Source organism: Salvia splendens, chromosome 10 (assembly GCF_004379255.2).
Source record: "Salvia splendens isolate huo1 chromosome 10, SspV2, whole genome shotgun sequence".
Classification (NCBI taxonomy): Eukaryota; Viridiplantae; Streptophyta; class Magnoliopsida; order Lamiales; family Lamiaceae; genus Salvia; species Salvia splendens.
In genome coordinates, this window is record NC_056041.1 from 17,362,350 (window position 1) to 17,385,342 (window position 22,993).

The 22,993-nt window shown below is 37.5% G+C and overlaps 3 protein-coding genes and 1 non-coding gene across 4 annotated transcripts; 3 read left to right on the forward strand and 1 right to left on the reverse strand.

Annotated features, from left to right (window-relative positions):
- Positions 1-1,097: 1,097 nt before the first annotated feature.
- Positions 1,098-7,121, forward strand: LOC121753310 (WD repeat and HMG-box DNA-binding protein 1-like). Its single transcript, XM_042148567.1, has 12 exons — positions 1,098-1,398; positions 2,121-3,220; positions 3,622-3,798; positions 3,946-4,059; positions 4,233-4,337; positions 5,074-5,208; positions 5,290-5,345; positions 5,430-5,532; positions 5,623-5,739; positions 5,941-6,067; positions 6,176-6,306; positions 6,402-7,121. Exons 1-12 carry the CDS (start codon positions 1,128-1,130, stop codon positions 6,858-6,860), a joined length of 2,895 nt encoding a protein of 964 aa, XP_042004501.1. The 5' UTR covers positions 1,098-1,127; the 3' UTR covers positions 6,861-7,121.
- Positions 7,122-9,887: 2,766 nt separating this feature from the next.
- Positions 9,888-13,930, forward strand: LOC121750426 (calcium sensing receptor, chloroplastic-like). Its single transcript, XM_042144963.1, has 6 exons — positions 9,888-10,273; positions 10,707-10,952; positions 11,700-11,892; positions 12,372-12,513; positions 13,106-13,237; positions 13,488-13,930. The coding sequence occupies exons 1-6, from the start codon at positions 10,019-10,021 to the stop codon at positions 13,720-13,722; spliced, it is 1,203 nt and encodes a 400-aa protein (XP_042000897.1). The 5' UTR covers positions 9,888-10,018; the 3' UTR covers positions 13,723-13,930.
- Positions 13,931-18,487: 4,557 nt separating this feature from the next.
- Positions 18,488-22,022, reverse strand: LOC121753074 (plant cysteine oxidase 3). The gene is made up of 5 exons (XM_042148234.1): positions 21,742-22,022; positions 20,678-20,829; positions 19,980-20,142; positions 18,905-19,105; positions 18,488-18,800 (listed from the first exon to the last, which is right to left on the reverse strand). The coding sequence occupies exons 1-5, from the start codon at positions 21,902-21,904 to the stop codon at positions 18,676-18,678; spliced, it is 804 nt and encodes a 267-aa protein (XP_042004168.1). The 5' UTR covers positions 21,905-22,022; the 3' UTR covers positions 18,488-18,675.
- Positions 22,023-22,173: 151 nt separating this feature from the next.
- Positions 22,174-22,246, forward strand: TRNAA-UGC. The gene has a single exon. It is a non-coding gene; the product is annotated as a tRNA-Ala (tRNA).
- The last annotated feature ends 747 nt before the right edge of the window (positions 22,247-22,993 follow it).

A 22,993-nucleotide genomic window follows, 5' to 3' on the forward strand; every position in this document is an offset into this window, starting at 1 on the left:
GTAATAATATTTTTTAATTTATGTCTAATAAATTTTATTAATCTTTAAATTTATGATATTTATAAATTTAATTAAAATAAAATAATTTGGATTGTAAACAAAAAAAATTTACAACCTAAAAAAATGTAACAATAATTTCGTTGTATTATATTAAAATAGGAAAATTATACAACGAAAGTGATCTAGTTTAAAAACACTGGGGGAAACCCAAATCACTCTATGGCGCTACTTCTACGGTTCTAGACCTCTTCAATCATATCAGCCTGCAGTGATGAATGCGATATTTGGCTCCGCATGTCGGTGTCCCGTTGGATCAAGTATTCATTACTACGTGGTACACCCATCTGCAGGGGCTCCATGGCAGTACCCGAGCTCGAACTAGCACCATCTTCCGGTGTCCACCGCTCTGCAACAAATCCTTCGTCATCTATTATCATATTGTGCAATATGATACATGCAGTCATGATGTCTGCGACATCATTTTCGTGCCATTGTCGAGCCGGACACCGTATAATTGCCCATCGCGCTTGGAGTACACCAAAAGCTCGCTCCACATCCTTCCTAGCACCCTCTTGTTTTTTCGCGAAGTAGGTTTGCTTCGGTCCAACGGGTTGTCGGATCGTCTTCACAAACACGGGCCAGCGAGGGTATATCCCATCGGTCCAACGGGTTGTCGGAGCAAAATGGAAGTAAAATGGAGTTGAAAAAATGGAAATGGGAGTGTATATTTATAAAGTAATTTTCGAAACTTAAAAAAAAAAATCCCGCGGCCCGCTGCAGTGGAGGGCTGCGGCTCCCACGGCTCAGCCGCGTAAAGGCCGCGGCCGCGGCTCACCCTCGGCTCCCGGCCCTGCGCCCCGGCTCTCGGCTCTCTGCAATGTGGAGCCGCGCACCGAGCCGCGGGCCGCGGCTCCCCCATTGTGGACACTCTAAGGAGGCCGAGTCAGAATGAGCAGCACGTTGTTCACTGGCTAAGAAAAAGTTGGCGCGAAAATCCAAATAGGTTTGGAAAAACTGAATCTCAACCCGCCAATTCTGTCAAACCTATTTACCGCCATTTCCAATTCTATTTCTCACATTGATAAGCTACGCACCTCACTACCTCAGCCACAGTAGAAACATAAAAAATGAAGATCCGGACGATGAAGCTCCGAGAAGCCCACACGGCTGCCGACGATTCCGTCTGCTCCATTCTGTGGGCATCCGATGCTGGCCACATTGTCACCGCCTCTTCCTCCGACAACGCCATCTGCATCCACGATGCCTCCGCGCCTTCCAATGCCCCCAAGTATCTTCGCAACCACCGCGAGGGAGTCACGGCGCTGGCTCTCAGCCCTAATTCCACCTGCCTTGCTTCTGGCTCCCTTGACCACTCGGTCAAGTTATATAAATTCCCTGGTATTTTTCATACTTTTACTGTGTGCTAGTGTTTTGTTTGAATTACTTATTCGCTGATTTCAGAGTGTGAAATATTCGGTGTAGATTTGGGATTCTTGGGTTTTGTTGGTGATATATGGTATACGAAAAAATTGGGGTTCTGGAATCTTTTAGGTTTTGAAAGGCTTAATCGAAAAGCTGCTACTTGATCTTGATTCTCGTCTTTGATATGTTAAATCTCAAAATCGGAACTTGTGTCGTTGTACAATGAAGCACTTTTTTAGTTTGATGTATGCATTTCCAAATTAGTACTAATACTGACACATTCTATGCATCTAAGTGAGTTAGAAACTTATGAGTCAGAACTTGACATATGATGTTCCTCAGTGTACATTTATTATTTGTAATGTACACAGAGAATTACTTTTTTTTCATTGCACAAGTAATATGAACTGGACTTGAGATGGATCTACGGTGATCCAGCAAAGTATTACTCGTGATATTTGCTTGTTTTGTGCTCACTAATCTGTGTGACATGAACCTCTTGTTAGTTTTGCTTGATCGTCAAGAGTGAGAAAGATTTAACTGCTATGCACATTCATTTGTCCTCAATTGCTAATTAGCTTGAGTTTTATGGATTGTCATATATGTTTGGTTGGTATGTGTGTGGATTTACTGGCTATAAGGGCTATATGTAATCAAGATGCCAATTCACACTGTTGCATTCGTTTGTATTTCTGTAGGTGGAGATTTTGAAACTAATATCACTAGATTCACCCTGCCAATTCGTGCTGTTGCTTTTAATAAGTCGGGAACAATTTTGGCTGCTGCTGGTGATGATGAGGGCATTAAACTTGTCAATACTATTGATGGAACCATTGCAAGAGTACTTAAAGGGCATAAAGGATCTGTCACTAGCCTGGCTTTTGATCCTAAAACTGAATACTTAACTTCACTTGATTCAAATGGGACAGTCATTTACTGGGAGCTCCAATCTGGGAGTACACTTCATGTCCTTAAGGCTATTGCTCCCAACAATGGTACAGATGTCTCAGTAATGAACATACTTGCATGGAGTCCAGATGGAGAATTGTTAGCAGTACCAGGTCTGAAAAATAATGTGGTGTTGTATGACAGGGACACTGCTGAGAAGCTTTTTTCTCTTAGTGGTGATCATTTACAGCCTATTTGCTTCTTATCATGGTCTCCTAATGGGAAATATATTGCTACTTCTGGTTTAGACAAGCAAATTCTTATTTGGGATGTGGATAAGAAACAGGACATTGAGAGGCAAAAGTTTAGTGAATGCATAACTTGCATGGCGTGGAAGCCTGAGGGAAATGCATTGGCAGTTATTGATGTTAAGGGGAAGTATGGTGTGTGGGAATCAGTTATACCATCAACAATGAAATCTCCAACTGAAGATATTCCTGGTTTATATTCCAAAAACAGCAATGGCCTCCTCTTGTTTGACGAAGAAGAAGAACCTTGTGCATCAGGTAATTTAAGTGATCTCAATGAAGATAGCCATAACGACTTTGAGCCACTTAGAAGAAAGAGATCCCGTAAGCACTCTAGTTATGATGATGAAATGGAAGATGTTAATGATGAGCTGGAAACTGTTTCTAAAGTTGAAACACGTAAGAAGGCTTTTTACGGTCATAAAGAAAACCTCTCTGGAAAGAGTGGATCTAGAAATATGATGGTAACTGCAGGAACTAAAATGCAAGAACCTTTTCAGCCTGGATCTACACCTGCACAGCCTGGAAAGAGGCACTTTTTGTGCTACAATATGCTAGGGAGTGTAACCACGGTGGAACATGAAGGATCTTCACATATAGAGGTATCTGGTTATCCTAAATTTATATCCTCTTATCAATAGTTTAACAGTTTCCCTGAAAACCATATTATATGTAGTTCTATTTTCAAAATAAAGACTACAAAGCCAAATTGAGAAGACATGGTTTGGATTTAATTCCAAAGATTTGGTGCATTATTTTGTTGCATCGACTCTTCAAGTTTCTTAGTTGACCACCTGAAGTCAATCAGAGATGATGGACGTATAAAAAACACCAAGTCACTTGTCAAGTACTACTTGAACATGCTTTGTCTGTGTTGTACTTTCATCATACTTGTCGAGGAAAGCTCAAACTTGAAAATACTGACTGACCTTGCTTGATTTACCAATTGAATGAGATTTTCTTATGATCCTATGACTAACTGGTTCACATAATTTAACTGCAGACAGATTTCCATGATACCAGCAGTGGTCCACGTGTATCTGCGATGACTGACTATTTTGGTTTTACAATGGCTTCTCTAAATGAGAATGGCAGTGTATTTGCTAATCCATGCAAAGGTGATAAGAATATGAGTACACTCATGTATCGCCCCTTTAGTAGCTGGGCAAATAACAGTGAGGTAATCCCACTTTATATTTTATCTGTATTGGCTGATATCTTCTTGCAATTACCATTACAAATATGCCATACTAATCCATTAATCAGTTCTCTCACTAAAAATATGTGTTATCGATGTGTAATTCTGATTTCCCTCATGCAAACTTAGTGGTCTATGCGGTTTGAGGGGGAAGAAGTAAGAGCAATAGCACTTGGAAGTGGTTGGGTTGCTGCTATCACCAACCTTAATTCTCTTCGTATTTTCACTGAGGGTGGTTTACAGGTATGTCGAGTCCTTTTTTATAATTCAAGCTTCTACTAAGGGATATATTACTAGGAAAACAGTGTTCTTTTTTTTTTCCATGTGATTTCACTATACTATTTTGTGTTTTCCTTGGCTTGCTCCTTTTTTGGTTTGGATTTATGACAATCTGATTTAATTACCTTATCTGTCAGAGGTACATTCTCTCTCTTGATGGACCAGTGGTTACAGCTGCTGGCTACAAAGATGAACTGGCAGTTGTAACTCATATTTCTCCTCCTCTGCCAACAAATGAACAGGTATTCTCAAAGTTTATAGATGTCATATATCTGTTTATAAATCACCTTAATTCACCATCACCTACAATAAAAGGTGCTCTGTGAATCTAGAGGATACATTACTTCATCTGACTAATGACTAAATTTCTTCAGTTAACTTTGTGCATTATCTCATTTTTGACAACATTTATTATTATTTTTCAATCTCCAATCACAATTCACAATTCACAATTATATAATCAAAGTTTGAGCTGTAAACTGATACAAGTATTGAAGTATGGATGTAATGTTGTATTTGTAACTATCATCTAAGTTTCAGTTGTGAAGGTAGGTTCCTTTTTCTTCAGCAAAATTATGGATAATGTGACAAGCTCAAAAGTTGGATTGGATCTAAAGCTCTAATCATTTGAGTTTCTGATATGCTCATTGCAAACATCCCTAGACGATAGCTCCTCTGCCTTGCATGCAAGCCTAGGCTGCCTAGCAGCTAACTATTTTTCTCCTTAAGCTTATATTTAAGTGACTCTTGCTGCTCTATAGCCCAAACAAAGTGCCCATCTCAAGCCAAATATGGCTTTTCTTCTGGCCAAGTTAAAAAGTGAAGATGAAAAAACCAGACATCATTCTTTGCGTAGAAACAAATGAAATTGGGTTGCTTAGGTTGATTTTGTGCAGTAGATTATGCTGCAAGAAGCACAATTGTGTTTTGAAGTAGGGCAAAACGCATTTGATTGAATATTGTAAATCCTATTTGCAGATCCTTGAATTTAGAGTCTTCAACATTTCTCATGGATCACAACCTTTAAGAGGACGGCTTCCATTGACTCCTGGGTCAAACTTAACATGGTTTGGTTTCAGCGAGGAAGGTCAACTAAGTTCTTTTGATTCTAAGGTGCATATCTTTCAGTCCAGGTCTAATTGTTTACAACTATGGGTCTTATGGATGTTGCTCTTAGAATTATTATATTCACAGGGTATCTTGAGAGTCTTTACAAGTCAATTTGGAGGTACTTGGTTGCCACTTTTCAGGTACTACAGCTACAATAGTTTTCTGCAGGTATTTTCATAAAACATTCCTTTCAACATAAATAAGTAAAACTCTTTAACTGTCAGTGCCAGCAAAATAAAGAAGCCCGAGGAAAATTATTGGGTTGCTGGCCTGAATGCAAGCAAGTTATTTTGCATTGTTTGCAAGTCTCCTGAAACTTTCCCACAGGTATAGCAATTCATTAGTGTGATGTTTACTTCTTGTCATATCAATTTGTCTTTGTACTAATCCTTTCATCTTCAAACATGACTTCTTTAGTCTACTCCCAAGCCAGTGCTGACCTTGCTAGACCTGTCATTTCCTCTTGCTGCTTCGGACCTCGGTGCAGACAGCTTGGAGAATGAATTTATGATGAATAACATGCATATCTCAAGGGTGGGTTTTGTAAATTAGATTCAGATATTTTTTCCATTCATGGGATGAATTGTTTTTTGCTATGTATTTGCGAATTTGTGTATGTGCTGATTGAACTGTAAAATCATCTCTGACTATGCATTCCGCAAGGATATCAATAGAACTTTAGTTATTTCTTTATTTTCTTTCTGTGATGTTGAGTATCAATGTGGATATATTCAGATCCAAAGAAGTATAGAAGAAAGAGAAGCTTCTGGTCTTGATTGCACCTTACTTGACGACGAGGCTTTCACTGTTGAAACTTCCCTTGACAGATGCATCTTGAGGCTCATTGCATCCTGCTGCAACAGTAAGTAATCCTGCAACTGGACGCACATTTTGTATTACCCCATTTCTGCTTTCCATAATCTCCATGTTTGAGATTTAAGTTAAACTAATATTTTGTATTCTTTTCCAGGTGACAAACATGTCAGAGCCACTGAACTTTTTAAACTTCTATCACTCGAAAAATCAAGTAGGGCAGCCATAAAACTTGTTACTGCATTAAAGCAACCAAATTTGGCTGAGCGCTTCAATAATATACTCGAGGTGAGATTTGAATTCCAAACTAAGGTCTTCCAAATCAAAACAGAACTTGAGTTGGTTTCTCCACTCTTTTCATTTTCTAATTCTCTCACATACAGGAAAAGTTGCTCAGTGAAAAAAAGGAGAACATTGCACTCCCTGACAGCAAATCCAATTGCAATGGTTCTATCAAACCAGAAGTTGCATCTACTAAGTTCTTTACTACAGAAATCAATAGAGCGGCAGAAACTGCAGTTGCATCTCCCGTCCACACATTTCCATCCACTTCCAACACAAGGGCGCGAAACTCTGAGGAGCCTATCAAGGACAGAAATGGAAAGAGTGAAGAAAGTAAAACTACGACACCAGGAAGAACTATTGACTTGAAGGCGACAGGGAAAGGGAAAGCTAATGGAGTGCACAATGCTGGAGAAGCAACGAAGGCTACAAAGTTTGATCAACTAAGTTCTAGTCGCCCATCTAATCCATTCGCGAAGTCATCCAGCAACCAAGGAAGTCCGTCCTTGTTCGATTCTTTAAAGAAGGCAAAGAAGACTGACGTCAAGGGGAAGGTATGAGGTTCTACTGAGCTTTGTCTTCGGCAAACTGAAGCCACAAACTAGTGATAAGTTTCTCTCAATGTTTGTTCAAGGGCAACGATGATTGCTGAGAGATTTGCTAGGGTGTTGTTTTAAGTTTGATCATATGAAAGAAAATAAACTGCATATTGTAATATATACTGTAGGAACATGTAGCACTGAGCATGTTTGAGTCAATCTTAGGGGAGTATTATTTTATTCTATTACTCAAAGTAAATGCCATTAAGGATTTTTATTTTATTATTTTGTTTAAGAAAGCTAACGAGGATTGTTCGTACAGCCTGACGCATTTAGAAGGCAAATATCCAATGCAATGTATTGTGTACATGAATCTTAAAGTGGTAAGAATTTTCGGAATCACAAAACATAAAAACAAGTACTCCCTTTGTCCGATCATAAGCAAAACATAAGGGTATCCACCGTGGTGATAGCCCAGCAATAGCCCAGCCATAGCCCAGCCACAAACTTCTCCTGCCACATTATCAATACTAAAAACCCTTCTGTCACATCAGAAATAGCCCAGTTATAGCCTAGCCATATCATAAATAGCCCAACCACATCAATAGCCACATCACTAATAACACAATATACGGAATTTAATTTACGAGACATATACGGGAAACATTAATAATACTATTTTAATTTAAAAAAAAGTACAATAAATTAAAAAAGTACAATAAATTTAAAAAAGTACTAAAATTTTTAAAAAGTACATTAATAATAAAAATTACATTAAAAAAAAGTACATTTTACAAAATTACATAAATAAAAACTAACTCCGAGCAATCCTCCGCGCCCATAACTCTTCAATTAAATCCTTTTGGAGTCGAATATGAGCTTCCGTTTGGCGCATGTCGGCATGTGCTTGGAGGAGGCCGGCTTCATCGTGAGGTACCCCACTCCGTGCGTTGGGGACGGCCACGCCGTGGCTTGGACCGGCTTCATTATCGTCGTTGGCCCAATCCGTCAGTTGTACACCTTCATCTTCGACAATCATGTTGTGCATGATAATACAAGCGTACATTGTATCAGCAATGCAGTCGAAGTGCCACAAACGCGTTGGACCCCTAACCGCCGCCCATCGAGCCTGGAGCACACCAAATGCGCGCTCCACGTCCTTGCGCGCGGACTCCTGCCGTGCCGCAAAGTAGGCCTTCTTCTCATCTCCTGGGCATCGGATCGTCTTCACAAAGACGGGCCACCTAGGGTATATCCCATCCGCCAAGTAGTAGCCCATATCATGCCGGTTGCCGTTGGCGACAAAACTGATGGCCGGACCGACGCCCTGGCACTGCTCGTTGAATAGGGGGGACGAGTTGAGGACGTTTAGGTCGTTGTTCGAACCGGCTATCCCAAAATACGCATGCCAAATCCACAGCCGGTAATCAGCTACGACCTCGAGGATCATCGTGGGATTCTTTCCCTTGTAGCCGGTCATGTAGAACCCCTTCCAGGCAGCGGGACAGTTCCTCCACTCCCAATGCATACAATCTATGCTGCCTAACATTCCCGGGAACCCATGCTGCTCCCCATGCATCCTCAGCAGATCCCGGCAATCTTCGCGGGTAGGCTTTCGGAGATACTGATCACCGAATACTTCAATCACGGCTTGACAGAAATACTTCAAACATTCCAGGGAAGTCGTCTCACCGATGTGGAGGTACTCGTCCCACATGTCTGCCGCGCCTCCGTAAGCCAACTTCCGGATTGCCGCAGTGCACTTTTGAATTGGTGTGTTAACAATACGCATAAACATGGCTCTGCCGCGCCTCCGTAAGCCAACTGCCGGATTGCCACATGTCTGCCGCGCCTCCAGCAGCATCGTGCCTGAAGCGGAAATACAGATATCGTTGCTCCAAGGCGTTAACAATACGCATAAACATGGCTCTGCTCATCCTAAAACGTCGTCTGAAAATGTTGGCGTTGAATCGCGGCTCCTCTGCGAAGTAGTCTTCGTATAGGCGCTGATGTGCAGCTACGTGATCACGATCAATCGCTTGTCGGCGATGGACAACTGGCCGAGGTCGAGGTACCGCCGGCTGCAAGGCTCTTTGCATCCATTGGTCTATCCCGCGGTTGGTATATGCCTCAAACGCTTCGGCCATTCGACGTTCGTGCTCCTCAGCGTCCCCCCCACTACCTCCACTACCATCACCCGCGTTACTCATCTTCTCGGTGTTGATCTTGTATAGAAATTAAGATAGAGAGAGTACTCGTTAATACAAGTGGTGCGAATGAAAATGAAGTGCAAATCGCGTATATATAGTGTCTCGAAAATTTAAAAAAAAACAAAAAAACCGCTGGGCGATGCGCTGGGCGATCCCGACGCTGCAATGGCGCCGAGCGGATCGCCCAGCGCCCGTCGACCGCCTAGCGCTAGGCGATTTTTAATTCCGAAAAACCGCTCGGCGGTTTTCGGAAGCTGCAATGGTTAAACTAGCGACCGCCTAGCGCCGGCGCTCGGCTAGGCGGTGCACTAGGCGCCATTGTGGATAGCCTAAGAGAGAATGGTTATTTTATATTTTGCTAAATAGATGGGATGTCCTAAAAGAAGAATACGAGCCCGCATATGGTGGGACATAAGAATTACTATCAAAACTCAACAATATATGAATGAGTAGATCTTCGCTATTTTAGAGTGTTTTTCTTCAATCTCATGGTTTTAACTCTTTATTTGGCTGATTATCCGAGCTGCTCTCATATCTAGTCTTTGTCTTCAAAAAAAATTCTATTGCGGATAGCTTTTATTATGAATACAATAATAATCGTAACTACTACTAACTATAAATTACGTGGTGCCCATATTATAAATGAATGTGATAACTTTTTTTGTGAATGGAGCTATTTAATGAATTGATTCTGGGGTTTATATGATCTCAAAAACAGTTCAATTTCGATTAGCAATCGAATGTCATTAATCCAACCAATTGATTAGAGATAGCATGATCTATCATCTTTAATATCCACGTGTCGTTGAATCAAGCAGAACAAAAGCGATCAATGCACCCAACGGCTGAAATTCCGTCGACAAAATTCCCATCTCTTATCACTCACAGTCGCTGCTCATAACAAACTCACACCAACCATAAAAATAAAAGAGCAGTGAGAGAGTGGTGGCGCTAAGGCTGAACAAGGTGATGGCTCTCAGAGTTACTTCCACCGCTCGTCCGCCCTCTCTGCCACCTTCGTCGCCACTCTCCTCTCCGCCTCCCAAGACCGTCGCTGTTCCCTCCAAACTCAAGCTATCATCTTCGAGGCCGCATCAATTGGCACCTGCCTCCCTCTCCGTGCCAGCCGCTGCTGTTTTGCCTCTATTTGCTCTCTTTGCAGCTCCTAATGACTCCAGAGCTGAAATTCTCCCCAAGGAGCAAATTGTTTCTTCTCTGACTCAGGTAAGGAGGATTTTTCACTTTTCAGCATTGAAATTTTGATCTAAATCTACGATCTCGCACAATTGGATATTAATGTGGAGTTTTTCTCCTGCTGTGTTAGTTTCTCTGAGTGTTAACTGAAATTCTGAAATTCGGTTGGCTCCGGATTTCTAGCATTGGTTATTTGTTTGCTGAATTTGCTCAATTTTCTTCTTTAAGTGTTTTATACGTATTAGTTTTTCTGAGTATTATCTGACATATTCTGAAAGTTACTAACATTGACTTATAGTTTGCTGAATTTACTCTGCAAATTGGATTACTTGTTTGATACAAGAAATTTTAAAAAGATTTGGGGATATGTTTAAAGGATTTTGGCTTCTTTTTTGTTATATTTGGTTGTTTATTTTTGAGGAGGGAAACTGCAGCATTGCGATCTAATAAATCATTTGCTCAGGTGGAGTCTGCAATTGATAAAATTGGAGAAGTTGGCGGGATTGTGTTGAACAGCGCAGGGGAACTGTTTGGGGCTGTTACGGGTGCAGTGAAGCCTGGCTTCGATGCAGCGGTTCCTATATTAAAGCAAGCTGGAGAACAGGCTGTGAAGATAGCTTCTCCAGTGGTCTCAGAGGCTTCTAAGAAAGCTCAAGAAGCTATGCAGAGTTCAGGATTCGACACTGAACCAGTCATGACTGCAGCTAAGGTGTTTCATTTGTCTCAACTCTTAAGAACAAAATATTCAAAATTGAATTACATAAAATAACTAACAAATCATTTCTTAAATGGAATATTTTGTTATCGTATACCTTCATTGCATGTTGAGAATTCTCTGTGGTTCTCTCTGCCAGATAAATTATCTTACTATGCACAATGCATCATCCCATCCAAAGTTTTTTTCATAAAACTAGAGGCTTATCTTATGTATCTAACTATGACAAATATTACTCTTTAAGTTTGTTTTCATCCAATGAGGGGCAAAATACTGGATTAGGACGGATGATTACATAAATCTGAGGAGGGGGGTAGTGAATTCCCTATGTTTCCTTTGGCCGGTTATTGGTTTTTATCAATTTTAGTTTAGTGATGTAGAAGATTGTTAGTGTTGTTAAATTATTTCACATTTTGTTAAATCAAGAATATGAATTTCACTAGCCTCATATATTAGTCTTGGAAAACAAATTAAGTATTGAATCAAGTATGTAAAAGTCCACGACCAAAGACTTTAATTTGGGTGATCTCTTGAGCAATTTCTACTATATATTGTTCAGGACTAATATTTTGGTGAATTTGTAACAATCTTACATAGATTATACACCTACTGACCTATATATTTTGCTTTCCTGATGCCAAGAAGCCATGGGAAATCTGTCAGCTATGCTCATATATTATTATATATCCCTCTGTGCCATTTACTAGCAATGCATGCTCCGTACTCACCCTTTATATGCAGACAGTTGCTGATGCAGCTCAGCAAACTACAAAGGTGATTGATGAGGCCAAACCAATTGCCACTTCCACTGTTCAAACCATATCAGCAGCAGAACCTGTTGTAATTTTGGCAACCGGTGGTGCATTAGTCATCGCATATTTCTTACTCCCTCCCATCCTTTCTGCCATTTCCTTCAACCTTCGGGGCTACAAGGGTGGGTTGCCTATACTTTAATTAGAATTCTGCTATAATAAAATATCATCAGACAATGCAGAAGAAGTGACTGTGCATTAACAAAAGTTATGCTATGTTTATTTTCTCATGGCTAACTATATACTCCATATTGTTAAGCTGATGATGTTTTCCAGTAGCTCTAGAATTTAGGCTTACTTCTAAATTAGCATTTGCATCGCCTCTTCAACATTTAAGTTGACATGATTCTACTTGAGACTTGTAACAGTATCAGATTCAAAATGTTTAATGCTTACCAAATTTGCATGATACTCTGATGACATTCTTTACATAATCATTACAGTTATTGCTAGAAAACAAAGTCAGAATCGAAAGTTATCCATAAAGTGCAATGCAAAAAATTAAAACTTGGCTCAAAAGTAGAATTTATCTTATTTTTATTTTCTTCTTTTATATACTTAATCAGTGTCTTTCATTGTGGTATTTGATACTACTGTCTAGGTTTCCTTTCTCCTGCTCAAACCTTGGATCTGATGTCCGCAAAGAACTACATTTTGGTTGATATACGTTCAGAGAAGGATAAAGACAAGGCTGGTGTTCCTCGTCTTCCCTCCAGTGCTAAAAACAAATTGATATCAATCCCGTAAGAGCATCTTTGTTATTACCATTCTGCATTATTAGTGCTACTATCTTTGTAGAGAAACTCAGAAACATCCAGACTTGAAGTAGAGACTCCTTATCTCATCTGTTTTCTTTTTCTAGCTAAGAATGATCTCCAATGCAAAAGATTTAGTAACCTGCTGGGGAGAGGGTCATAGTTCTGGACTGAATAAATAGTTATCCATTCTATACTCTTTCCTCTTGATTGAAAGGGAGCAGGTGGGTACTGCATTTTCAATCAGCCGAGGCAAAGGTTTATTAGTTCTGTACCCACAAATTCGTACTGTTCTCTCTCAGCAGATATGGGTGTCCATTAAGGGTCAAAAGTTTGTCGATTAGTGTCTCGGGGAGTCTGTTGGTCATTAGTCATCTGAAAATCAACTACACTCAAATAATAAGGTAATCTAGAAATGTAGATGGTTTAATACATAAAGTCTGACATCAAAATGGGGGACGTTGACAAGCACACGATACACAATGAGTCTGCACTGCATTTTCCTTTGCTTGAATCCTTTGAACGGCTTTGTTAGGCATTCGACCTATAATAGAATCTGTACCACTGTTGACTTTTTCAGTTTAGAAGAACTACCCAGTAAGGTCAGAAGTCTTGTCAGGAATGTGAAGAAAGTAGAAGCTGAGTTGGTGGCACTGAAGATCTCTTATCTCAAGAAGATCAATAAAGGTTCCAACATTGCGATATTGGACTCGTGAGTTCTCCTCTGTTTTCGCTTGGCATTTTGACTTCCATTAAGACTTGGGTGTTTGGCTGAACTTATAAGCTTTTTGACACTGAGGGTGTTTGATAACTTTTTTTTCTCTTAAAACACTACCTTGAAACATCTTATCAGCTTAGCCAAACACACTAAGTACAAGAACATGGATAACGCTACGCCTTGCTTGTGTTTATGCGAAGCTAAAATTTTGTCATGTTTTACTCTCGTGTGCAACATGTATCAGGTACTGTGACTCAGCTAAAACAGTTGCTAAAACCTTGACGAAACTTGGGTTCAAGAACACCTGGATTGTGACTGATGGCTTCTCCGGAAGCAAAGGGTGGCTGCAAAGCCGCCTAGGTACGGATTCTTATAACCTATCCTTTGCCGAAGTTATATCTCCGTCGCGAGTTATTTCTTCGGCAAGTAGGAAATTTGGTACGACTAGCACCAAGTTACTTCCTGGTGCCTCAGATTGAAGTTACGAGACTTGCGATTATCGACCTTTTCCAGTTACATTCTTGGGATGCCTGTAATAGGGACCATTTTTTTTTGGTATCTCGTAAAAGTTGAAGAAGTAGTATATATTGGTGTTGATCTCATGAACTTGGGGTGGCTGGCTAGCACGCAGAGAGTCATTGGATGGGGACTGTGTGGTAGCAGCTGGTTGCATTTTTCCTTCTTCTATTTTTGCGATGTCTCTTATTGGTTGATGAGTACATGAAATATGCATTATAAATCAGGGTAATTTATAGGTATAAGACAAATGGGCACATCTTGTTTTGGTCAAGGAATGAATTCCACTGGTTAACGAAGTTGGAGAGAGAGAACCTTTAATTTTGACCAAGGGAATTACATATTACTCACTTGACAATCGTTAATACATTCACGGTTCATTCGTTTGGATATTGATATACTCCTAATATTTTTATAACTTTTGCACTTTTTAAGACTTTTTTTTACCGAAATACCTAGGCTATAAGAGAGAACCTTTAATTTATGTCTTTTTTTTCACGAGAGAGAACCGCCACTTCTATAGTACTTGGTTCATTCATCTGTATCTATGCTAGTATATTTTATCATTACTAGTATATTTTTGTATATTATATATATATGCAATAATATAATGGTTCGACTAGTGATTTAGTCGGTCCGAAAGATTAAACCATGAACTATTAGCTTCTTTACTAATACAGTTTTTAAAACATTGCTATCTTTACTATCACACTATTTCTTTTTTATTTTTTCCCACCTACACACTTTGCTTTATTAGCCCAATTTTCTTTAAAAATCAGCAAACTCATCAAAACAATCCATCGCTAAAATGTTAGACAAAAACTGACTAAAATCATGCAAAATTTAATTAATTAGAGTCAAGTCTAACCCTTAGAAATATGTAAAATTTGTGTATGCAACTTTCATTTTTGTCCTTTAATACGTAACTTACAATTTATGTTGGTTAGTGTACTCCCTCCCTCCCATAACATCCCATAATAAGAGTCTTACTCTATCATTTTAGTTCGTCCCACAATAAGAGTCCTATTTCACCTTTACCATAAATGATAAATAGACTCCACATTCCACCAACTTATTTCACTCACATTTTATTATAAAACTAATATATATAAGTGAGATTCATATTCTACTAACTTATTCAATTCACTTTTTCTTTACATTTTATAAAACTCGTGTCATAACTAAATAGGACTTCTATTACAGGACGGAGGGAGTAACTTTTAATTATTTTATGTTAACCATCCATTTCATGTTATTTGGGTAGTATTTCTTTATGCGATATTTAAAAAAATTGTGTTTAGTGAATTAAATGAAGATGATGTAAAGCAAGAGAGAGAATAAAGTAGGAAGGAAAGAGAAAATAAAGTAATTGACGTTCAATGTATTGTTTTTAGCCATAAAAAGGAAAGAAATTACTCAAATAACTTCAGACAATTCAAAATAGAATACGACTTAAATAGTTTGGGACGTAGAGATTATGTTGCTTGTTATGTAACTTTACAATTTATGTAAATTAAGTAAGTACTATGTAACTTGTAAGAATTTCACATGCTCACAAAAATCTTTTGTTCATAAGAAGATAAATGATGCTTACAAAAATAAAGTATCATATGCTCACAAGAATCTCACATTTTGACGATAATCTTTTGTACACAAGAACAAAAGACAAATGATGCTTATAAAAATAAATCATCATAAGCTAGCAAAATTCCCACATGCCGAAGATAATCCTATACATATAATATAAGAAGACAAGTGATGCTTACTCAAATAAAGCATTATATGTTCACTAGAATCTAATATACACAGAGAAATTTATAATCACAAGAAGACAAGTGATGCTTATAAAAATAAATCATCGTATGCTCACAAGAAGACAAGTGATGCTTTATCAAATAAAGCATTATATGGTCACAAGAATCTAATATATTCATGAGAAATTTATGCTCACAAGAAGAAAAGTGATGCTTATACAAATAAATCATCGTATGCTCACAAGATGACAAGTGATGCTTACTCAAACAAAGCATTATATGTTCACAAGAATCTAATATACTCACAAGAAATTTATGTTTACAGGAAGATAAGTAATACTTATAAAAATAAATAAGTAATTAAATTATAGATCCAACATCTAATTATGACTATATTATTCAAGAATGATCACAAATATAATCATAAACCTCCTTTTGAGAGTGCTAGATAGTAGATTAAACACTTGATCTAATTCATAACTATAATTCATAACTATGAGTCTGTAAATCTTAAGGCCATCCACAATAGGAATAGCCCAACAATAGCCTAGCCACAAACTCCTCCTGCCACATCATCAACACTAAAAATCCTCCTGCTACATCATAAATAGCCCAGCCATAGCCTAGCCACATCATAAATAGCTCAGCCACATCAATAGCCACATCACTAATAACAATTATATAAAAATGAAATAATTAACAATCACACAATATGTGGAATTTAATTTACGAGGCATATACGGGAAACATTAATAATACTATTAAAATTTTAAAAAGTACAATAATTTAAAAAAAGTACAATAATTAAAAAAAATTACAATAATTAACAAAAAAGTACAATAATTTAAAACAAGTGGTGCGAATGAAAATGACGTGCAAGGCGCGTATATATAGTGTTTCGGAAAAAAAAATCGCGCTAGGCGGTGCGCTAGGCGATCCGGACGATGCAATAGCACCGAGCGAATCGCCTAGCGCCACGGAACCGCCGAGCGCTAGGCGGTTTTTAATTCCGGAAATGGCTGGGCGGTTGCAATAGATCGCCTAGCGCCGACGCTCGGCTAAGCGGTGCGCTAGGCGCTATTGTGGATGGCCTAACAATTCCAAAGATCTTTTGGCAAACTTACTATTAATTAAAAAATTTATTACTCGAAGTGATTGTTGATATTCCTTTTTTAGTTGTTACATTTATTTCTTATAGTAATATAAGTATTTTAGTAGTATTCTGTTTCCTATTTTATTTTTTATATTTATTATTTTTTAAAATCTCATGTCCAAAAGAAATCAATCATTTGTAATTAGCCAAAAAAGTATTTTATATTTTTATTTCGAGCTATCAGAATTTAAAATTACATTTATTCCTTTTACTTGTATAAATATATACTTTAAAAATTATTATACTAATATTTTAATATAAAATTAATACACACAAATAAGATTCTCAATCAATTAAACTTTTGTTTTTTTCTTAAACTAGTGTTACCACCTGTACAGGACAAAAGATTTTTAAATAATGAAGATATATTAATTTAAAATAAAGAAAATAGAGTAAATAAGTATAAAAATATATTTACAGATTATTGGATGTGGAATTCCCTTCTGACGACTCGCTGCTCCACGTCTTGAATGAGAAGTTGAATCCAATTTTCTCTCCACAGTCGAAGAAGATGGAGTGTATTCAGCCAATTGACACGTCAAAAGCGATGGCACTTTAGGGAATTAACCTCCATTTCCGGATCAGAACTCGATGCAGATTAAAAATCTCATGTTTTTTGGAAGATTTGAAATCTGGTCCAAAACGTGTGAACGTCCTTTTTTCTTGGGCCATCAAGATTTTAAATGGCAGAAGACAAACACTAGGATATGCACAGATTTGGAGTGGAATCTAGGCATAACTGACAAGGAGAACACGCCCATTAGAAATTATGAATTTTGGTTGGTAATATGATTACATCGATTATCATTTTTTATAGATTACTTAAATAAATCAATTAAATTCATTTAACTAATTCATGCAATAATTGAAGTAAATGTTTTTATTAAATCTAGGTAAATGAATAATAATAATAATATCAACAAATTTTAAATTAAATTTAATTTGAGAAATAAATTATTAATTAAGAGCATAAAAAATAAAAATAATTATTATTATAAATATATTTTTATCTCATGTTATTCTATCTTATATCATCACATAATCAAAATTTCAATTAAGAGTATCAACTTCTTTGTACTAATATAAATGAGGTTGATTGGTGCGTCATCTTTATTTTAATTCAAACTTCTACACATCAAAATAAAATTCCAAAGGTATGAATACACATTTATCTATGATAATAACACTCCATTAATGCTTTTTGGACGATAATTGTCTATCTAATCAATTTTATTTATATTATCCACCTTACTTGTATGTTCTGAGTTTTTTATCTAACGTAAACCTTTTCAATTCAATTTTTCCGGCAAAAGTGTGGTGAAGACTGAAGAAGATTAATTTTTTTTAACCAGTTTACAAAAGAAAGAAAGAAAGAAAGAAAGAGTGATTTTCTAATGTTGATAATCTTGTGGGCTTGTGGCAAAAGGAATTCCACGTTAGTTGATGGACAAAAATATGTACAACTACTAGTACTTTTCAACTAAAAACAATTTATTCTATGCTTCTTGTATTTCATCATCCATGTTACTTCAATAGCCCTGTTTATTTCGACCAAAAAAAAATTAGTGCGGATTTTCAGATCAGTTTAAATCGGCCTCGAACCTGACAGTCCACGGTTCATAACCAGCCAGTCAAACTGTACTACGTGGGCCGACTTCGATTCCAATCTTTTGTAACCGCGAATAGATGGTTCAAGGCCGGTTGAAACCGGAACCGAGCCCATGAACACTTCTAACAATATAGCTTTGATATCATTTGCAATGCCCCAAACCCATGAGGGAGAACAACTGAATCTAACAAACGCATATCACAGTTGCACAATTTCAAAGATATGAAGGCTTGAGCACTAAGGTTATAGCTTCAGGTACATTAACATAATTTCAAGTTAACTGTAAAGTAGACTACAACACCAAAATCCATAGATTAGTTGCTTAAATAGGATTATTTACCGAAGATGGCGCAGTTTGATGTATCATTCTGTAGAGGATGAAGAACGCTTGCAATGAGAATCACTTTTGAATATGTGGACCATTATACGTTCCTGGGCGCATGTAGAGGTCATCGGGTGTGTCAATCTCTTCCAGCCACGCATACTCCTCTTCTTTCTCGATACCACTTTGATCTTCTTCAGAGGCTGCAAAATCCAATGAGGTACTCATGGCTCCCCTCCAAATTCCACGCTGAAGTTTTATATCCAACACAATAATTTTGCATATACTTTGACTAAAAGCTACTTACAGAAGCTGGAACAAGAATAATCGCGGTAATAAGAGCATCTCCGGCCGGCATATTCATCATATGGGGGAGCAAGGATGTCAAGAACTGCACAAGGAGTGAGTGCAGTAAAACAATGCAGATTCCCTCCGCTCCTTGGATACAGAATCGATGTGCTACATGGTGCAGTTAGAACTTTATCTACAGCCAATTTAGCCAGTCTGACTGAAACATAGGACATGAATTGAAATCCACGTGAATAACACTTAAGAAAAAAAACAAATACACAGAACACTCGACCTTGCCCAAGAAAAAAGACGCCAAATTCCATTTTATCTGAGCAACCATTAGAAGAAATTAATGCATCATTAAAACAACTACCACACTGTAATAGTGAGTTTTATCACATGCATCTGTACAGCTTAAAACAGAGAACAAAGCTATCAACATAAAAAAAAAGTTATGCACGTTCATGATGGGTATTGAATTTGTGCCTACACGCAATGGGATGAACCTACAATTTGTATACACAACTAAGAAAAAAACTCAAAGGCTTAATTAACTAAGAAAAAAATAAGCAAAGAAACACAATTCACCAGACTAATATTTAGCCCAACCACATTTCCCCATCCGAGCAACGCAAGGTGGAAGGGGGAAGTATGATTGCAGATTAAGTAATGCTTGCCAGGGGAAACAACCAAGGCAACCATTTTGATTCTTTATTACTATTAGTTTCCTTATTTTATAATTTGACTTGTTATTTATTTACTTCATAGTTACACTGAAGGTTTTCTCATGAGCTATTCATTTCACAAAGGGTAGGGAGACTTGCCTAGGATTTTGGTTGTTTCTTGGGCAGAAGGTTTCCTCCTGAGAGCTGTGTTTGTTCTTCCTTCAGGCTTCAGTAATTCCTTATTTACTTTTAAATACTGCGTATGTTTAGTTCTTTTGGGTTCAAAAATTCAAATCGCTTCTGCCTCTTACCCTATCATAATAACCCAAGCGCAACAATTGTGTTCGAAAGTAAGGAGATTACCAGAAAGACAGGAAAAACCTGCATGAAGAAGGAAATAGGATACAATTTAACATAGAAACAGACCTGTAGAATGCTCAGTTCCCTGAATTTTTCTGATGCGGGCTGGCTCTACCCAATCATATGCTTTGACATGCAAGGAACCATATAAGACTTTGCTTAAAACAGTCATGCCAGGATGATCATGAAGTGGAATAACAGAGGAAGTTGGGAAACAAAATATGCACATCTGCAATAAATCCATACAACTGCTCAAACAGGCGTATATGAAGTGTCAAAGTTCATATTTATTGTACTAGTTCTAACAGATCAAAATTCCTCGATCTCATACACGCGTGAAAAAAATTAGCCCTAAACTGAATAAAATTGAAAGCACCTAATAGAAATAGCAAGTATACAGTAGTTAAGGATTTTACATAAAGGTCCACCATAGACTGTTATAAAATATGAGTATCCCACATCGATTGTGTGACACAGTCCAGCTTAGTCTCTTTGCAATAACAGATAACCAATTAACAGCTTTGCAATAGGAGAAAAGTAAATACACATTTCTTCAGCCTCTTCTTGTTCTCATGTTGATTTCAACATTATACAAATATTAAAGAACATTGTATTGCAAGAGACATAATGAATAAGGAGCTTGGTTGCACAATCCCATTAGGCTTCAAACATCAAACTATTCATATGATGAAGAGGTTGGACCGTTGGACAACCGACAACCACATGCAGAATGAAGATAGAAGAGCTTTCGTATGCTTGCATACCGTGAAATTTTTTCCTTCGTGTATATCCACATAAGTTAGCGGTTGAGCCCAACGATCTACTCGATTGTACGAAAATATCCCAAAAGGACCATGACCTCTGTCATCCTCTTTGCTAGCATCACTAAGACCAACATCAGCAGGCCCAATAGTGTCTGCAAAATAAGCATGGTTTACAGTCTGATATATACTTTTGCAGACATTTTACCAATTATTTGAGATGCTGAAAGGTAGATATCTGCAAAACTGTGACCACTAGACACCTGAACATTGTGTAGTAGGCATCTATAAGATTCCCCCAAATCCTAATAAACATGGTCGAGAACTCACAGCTAGGAGCTAATATAATGCATAAATATGGAATTTCACGAATGGTGAGACGTGTAAAAGAAATTAAAGTTGCACAATTGCTCATCTGATGAAAAGCGAAGCGGGTCAGGCATTGAGAGGAGGTCTGGCTAAGCTTCTAAGCTCCATAGAACAACTTATAAGCTATTTAGAATCTTATAAGGTCTTGAGAAGTGTTTGGCAAAATAAGCTATTAAACAACTTACAAAGTGTGAAACTGAACTCCGACAACTTAAGCTTCCCAAATAGTAAATTCATCATCCCCAACTTATCTTTCATAATCCCATAAGCAACAACAAACTTATAAGATAAACCTATTATTATTTCTAATTTCCAACATATACTCTTCCAATTTCATTTCTCTTCAATTTTCTCTCGCTAACTCACAATTAGCTCAATTATCCAAACATTTTGACAATTTATAATGACAACATGAGCTTTTGAAAAATCTTACTAAAAAAGCTTACCCCAACACCCCCGAGTCATAACTGCCTCTTTATCTTTCTAATAATCATGCAGAAATTCTAATTCTCTTGGCTCCAGCAAAAATACTAAAAATTCATGAATTTAGGTTTTCAGTGCACCAGATTGAAATCAGTGAAAAAAGTTATGTACAAACTCCAATTCCGAGAATAAAATTAAACGAAAACCAATATACATATCCGTTGCAGAAGACAAATCCAAGTAAATAATCGAAGGAGAACTCTGGAAGAGCATACCTAGCAAAGAAGAAAGCTTATGAACGACGGCGAGAGAGGGCGGAGAAAAGGCAGAAGGCGTGAAAGCCTCAGTGCAGAGGTCGTAAAGAGATTGAATAGCGGAGGAGGAACTTTTCTTGTTGCTGTTGGTCATTGCGTTGAACAGCCTTTTGTAGAAACACATTCCTCTATATAATATAGCAGCGTCGATTGGTTAGGATTGCAGATTCGTTCACCTCAGTGATTCTGAGATCACTTTGTTTCAGGTGAGGCGTAGCAGTTATTATCCACAGAAGATTATTGTAAAATCTTAACAAACAATACTCTTTAATTTAAATAATTATACAGTGAAGTTAATTTGAAAAAAATAAAATTAGGAATATGCAAAAATACAGCTTTTGGGCTTTTACGTTTACCTAATTATAACATCGTTTGTAGCTGTATTTATCAAATGGGGATGTAGCTCAAATGGTAGAGCGCTCGCTTTGCATGCGAGAGGCACGGGGTTCGATCCCCCGCATCTCCACTTTTCCCCCCTTTTTATTGCATTGATTTCTTCTCTTTCTCATTTTATGGTTCTCTTTTTTTTCATTGATTTCTTCTTTTTCTCATTTTTGTTTCAGAATTTTTTTATTGCATTGATTTCTTCTCTTTCTCATTTTATGGTTCTCTTTTTTTTCATTGATTTCTTCTTTTTCTCATTTTTGTTTCAGAATTTTTTTATTGCATTGATTTCTTCTCTTTCTCATTTTATGGTTCTCTTTTTTTTCATTGATTTCTTCTTTTTCTCATTTTTGTTTCAGAATTTTTTGGTTGTCTTCATGGATTTCTTCTCTTTCTCATTTTATGGTTCTCTTTTTTTTCATTGATTTCTTCTTTTTCTCATTTTTGTTTCAGAATTTTTTGGTTGTCGTCTTCATATTTTAGGCTAAAACATATCTGAGATTTGAACATCTGATGATGGATAAATGGAATCTGTAATTTCCAGTAATCATAGTAATTTCTTTGAACCCCATTCAATAATGTTGCAGCATCAATTAATGGTACATGTAATTATTCATGTGCCTAATGTTGTGACTAGAGGCTCCAAAACATGCCCGACCCTGCCCGGCTTTGCATCGCAGTAGCCCATATTTTTTTCGGTCCGAATTCAGCACCTTGACTGTATTATATGGACCAAGACCAGCCAAAAACATAGCATTCGGCCGAGCCTGAATTGCTAGTTTGTTGAAGAGCATAAGGCCCCACATTAGTATGATCTAACAAGACATCT